This window comes from Heterocephalus glaber, unplaced genomic scaffold (assembly GCF_053883595.1).
Source record: "Heterocephalus glaber isolate CG9 unplaced genomic scaffold, H.glaber_assembly_v1.0 deba00001613, whole genome shotgun sequence".
In the NCBI taxonomy this organism is placed as follows: Eukaryota; Metazoa; Chordata; class Mammalia; order Rodentia; family Bathyergidae; genus Heterocephalus; species Heterocephalus glaber.
The window spans coordinates 7338251-7342489 of NW_028258384.1; the positions used below are offsets into that span (position 1 = coordinate 7338251).

The 4239-nt window shown below is 35.7% G+C and overlaps 1 protein-coding gene across 1 annotated transcript; it reads left to right on the forward strand.

Moving 5' to 3' along the window:
• The first annotated feature begins 2644 nt into the window (after positions 1-2644).
• Tent5d (terminal nucleotidyltransferase 5D) lies at positions 2645-4012 on the forward strand. Its single transcript, XM_004867506.3, has one exon. The coding sequence runs from the start codon at positions 2768-2770 to the stop codon at positions 3938-3940; it is 1173 nt and encodes a 390-aa protein (XP_004867563.1). The 5' UTR covers positions 2645-2767; the 3' UTR covers positions 3941-4012.
• Positions 4013-4239: the final 227 nt, after the last annotated feature.

Sequence of the window (4239 nt, forward strand, 5' to 3'; positions counted from 1 at the left end):
CTTCCTTTTCTGAAACTTTCTGATACCAGATTTTGGTATAGTAAGTTTCTCTTTCCATTTAACTTCCCCCAAACTGGCTTTCTTTATCACCCCTGCCATAGTGTACCTCCTCTCTTCTGGTGCACTTATCAGATCCTCTTTCCCTCACTGTCACCACCTAGCCAGCATTGGTCAACATTCATGACAATTAACCTCGATGTACTATTATCTCATGAACAGATTTTATTAGCACCAAACACCATGATGATAGTATTTATGTGAAGAAACGTTAACAAAGGCCATCATTTTACATTAACAATAATTATAGCTCCAATTAATTCCTGCAAAATCTGTTTTCATTTACCAGGGGATCTAATAGTTTTGAAAAAATCATTGTGGCTTTTATTTTACTACATGCAAAAATGCTTATGTATGTTTATAATTTATTTCCCATATGTAGCTTTGTTTATTCTTTATATTTTTTCCTTAAGTTTATTGGTACATTTCAGGTATAAAATATGGTGACATTCATCATTCGGAATTTGTACTTTTACATGATATATCTTGGTTCTTATTTTTTTCCCCATTCATCTGCCTTTACTTCAACACCTCCACCCCTCCCTATTTACAAAGACTTTGTTTCCGTTTTTTCCTTTTCTCATATTAATTCCATTCTCCTCTTTCCTTTCCCCTTCCCCTCCCACTTCCCCTTCCCCTTTGGAACTTTTCTTCCTATTTCACATTATCTATTATACACTTTGATCCTTATCTACACTTTCAGTTTCTCACACCAAAGAAACTATTTGGGATTTACTCATGTGTGTGCTATTTATTTCACTTAAGAGTATGGCCTCAGTGTGCATCCATTCAGCTATAAATGTCTCTAGTTTCTCATTCTTTATGGCTGAGTAGTACTCCATTTTATATTTTTAAAACTACATCTTCTTTATCCAGTTTCCAGCTGATGGGCAATTGGGCTTTTTCCAAGTTTTAGCTATTACAAACTGTGCCGCTATAAACATGGGTGCACATACATAGCTGTGGTATGATTCTTGTAATTCTTTTGGGAAGATACCCAGCAGGGGAATAGCTGGGTCAAATAGAACCTCTAGTCCTAGTTCATTGAGGTATCTCCTTACTGATTTCCACAGTGGTTTCACCAGTCTACACTCCCACCAACAGTGGAGAAGGGTTCCTTTTCCCCCACAACCCTGCCAGAATTTGTTATTGGTTGATTTCATGATAGCAGCCATTCTTTCTGGGGTGAGGTGGAATCTCAGCCTTGTTTTCATTTGCATCTCTCGAATGACCAGTGATGTTGAACATTTTTTCATGTGTTTATTTGCTATTTATACTTCTTTGAGAAATGTCTGTTCATTTCAGATGCCCATTTTTGGATTGGGTCTTTAAATTTGGGAGGTCTGAGGAACAGATGGTGAAAAATTTTTTTCCACATTGTGGGTTGTCTCTTCACCCTGTTGGTGGTTTCTCCTCCTGTGCAGAATCTTTTTAATAAGATGATGTCCCAGTTGTTGATTCTTTGTGCTAGATCATGTGCAACTGAGGTTTGGTTCATGAAATTTTTTCCTACACCAATGTCTTCAAGAGTTCTACCTAACCTCTCTTCCAGCTGGTTTAGTGTTTCTGTTTTAATATTTACATCTTTAATCCATTTTGATTTTAGTTTAAGGCATGGTGAGAGATATAAATCTTGTTTTAATCTTTGGCAAGTTTCAACCCAATTTTTCCAGGACCATTTATTAAAGAGGCTATCTTTCCTCCAGTGAGGGTGTTTGGCTCCTTTTTCAAAGATGAGGTGGCTGAGTAAGTCTGGAGTTGTTTCTGAATCTTCCAATGTGTTCCACTTATCCTCCGGTCTGTTTCTTTGCCAGTACCATGCTGTTTTTATTACAGTAGCTTTGTAGTATAGATTCAAGTTGGGAATTGTGATACCTGCTACCTTGTCTTTGTTGCCTAGAATTGCTTTTACTATTCTAGGTCTCTTCTGGTTCCAAATGAATTTTTGTATTGTTTTGTCAAATTCTGTGAAGTATGCTGTTGGAATTTCCATTGGGATTGCATTGAATCTATATAGCAGTTTAGGAAGTATGGCCATTTTCAGTATATTGGTTCCTACCCAAGAGCAACGGATGTCATTCCATTTTCTGATATCCTCTTCAATCTCTTTTTTCAGAGTGCTATCATTTTCAGAGTAGAGGTCTTTGATTTCTTTCATTAGGTTTCTTCCTAGGTATTTCGTTTTTTTGGATGCTATTGTGAAAGGAGTTGTTTCTCCAGTTCCTCTCTCAGTGAGTCTGTTGTTCATGTACAGGAAGGCTATTGTTTTTTGTATGTGACCTTGTATCCAGCCACTCTACTGAGTTTGGTTATTTAGTCTAGGAGACTTTTGGTGAAATTAATGGGGTCTTCTTTATAGTGTATCATGTCATCCACAAATAAAGACAATTTAACTTCCTCATTTTCTATCTTTATTCCTTTTATTTCTTTCTCTTGTCTAATTGCTGTGGCTAATGTTTCCATAACTATCTTTAACAAGAGTGGTGATAGTGGACATCCTTGTCTTGTTCTTAATTTTAGCATGAAGGATTTCAGTTTTGATCATTTAGTATGATATTGGCTGTTGGTATTTCATAGATGTCTTTTATAGCTTGGTTTATTTTGAGACTTAGCCTGTTTTCAAATTTTTAATGTGCTTTCAGTATAACATTGGTGTTAAGATGCTAACATTTCCTTTCATTTTGCTTGCCCCATAGTTGATCTACTGACAATGTCTAAAATCAGATTCAGCAATCTCTCTTGGGATCAAATTATAACACTGGATCACGTGTTAGATGAAGTAGTTCCAGTTCATGGACGGGGACATTTCCCCACACTAGAGGTAAAACCAAAAGATATTATTCATGTTGTGAAAGTGCAACTCATAAAGCAAGGGATTATTGTTAAAGATATCCGATTACATGGTTCTACAGCAAGTTTTGTGCTTGCAAGCCATAATGGAATCACCTATAAGGATCTGGACATTATTTTTTGTGTTGTACTTCCAAGTGACCAAGAATTTCAGGTTGTTAAGGACACAGTTCTAGGCTGTCTACTTGACTTTTTACCAAAAGGTGTAAAAAAGGACAAGATTACCCTAAAGATCATGAAAAAGGCTTATGTGCAGAAGATGGTCAAAGTTTGCAATGAGCATGATCGTTGGAGTCTCATCTCTCTTTCAAATAACACTGGGAAAAACGTAGAGCTAAAATTTGTTAATTCACTCAGACGACAGTTTGAATTTAGCGTGGATTCCTTTCAAATTATTTTGGATCCCATGTTAGATTTGTACTATGACAAAAATGCTAAGTTAACCAAAGAATTCTCTCCTGTTGTGGTGGCTGAAAGCATGTATGGAGATTTCCAAGAAGCAATGATTCATTTAAAATACAAGCTTATATCTACCATAAGACCTGAGGAAATTAGAGGTGGTGGTCTTCTGAAGTACAGTAACTTGCTGGTTCGTGATTTTAAGCCAGCTTGTGATGCAGAAATGAAGATCTTAGAACGTTATATGTGTTCTAGGTTCTTTATTGATTTTCCCAATGTAGCAATACAACAACAAAAAATTGAATCACACCTACTCAACCATTTCATAGGAGAAGAAAAGACCAAGTATAACTACCTTATGACTTTGCATAGTGTTGTGAATCAGAGCACTATTTGCCTCATGGGTCATGAAAAAAGACAAACTCTCAACATGATCACCATTTTGGCTTTAAAAGTACTTGGAGAACACAATATTCTACCCAATACAGAAAATGTAACATGCTTTTTTCAGCCTGCTCCATGCTTACTTCCTGAAGGGTGGTACCCTATTTATTGTTTAACATCTGGGCCACCACCCATTTACTTCCAGCCATATCATACATTTCACTTTCATGTGCCGGGTGGGATGTTTTAAGAAACACACATACAACAGAAACATATCTTTAATTAAACACCTTTTAAAGCCAAGTTTCCAAATTCTATAAAATTCATTATCTATTTTTATTTTTGTGCTATTAAAAAGTATTTTCCATCAATTACAACTTAAACCATCATAGTAAATACACTATATTCTGTGAGCTGACAACTTTAAAATATTTTCAAATGTTACTGATAAGTTAAAATAATTTTCAAACTTTGAGAAACACTTGAATTGACTTTCAATTCTTACTACTTCAGACTTTCAAATTTGTCGTGTAAACTACAGATGCCTGC

Excerpts from the sequence above, each read along its gene's own strand:
- Tent5d (XM_004867506.3), top strand. The coding sequence starts at position 2,768 with ATGTCTAAAATCAGATTCAGCAATCTCTCTTGGGATCAAATTATAACA.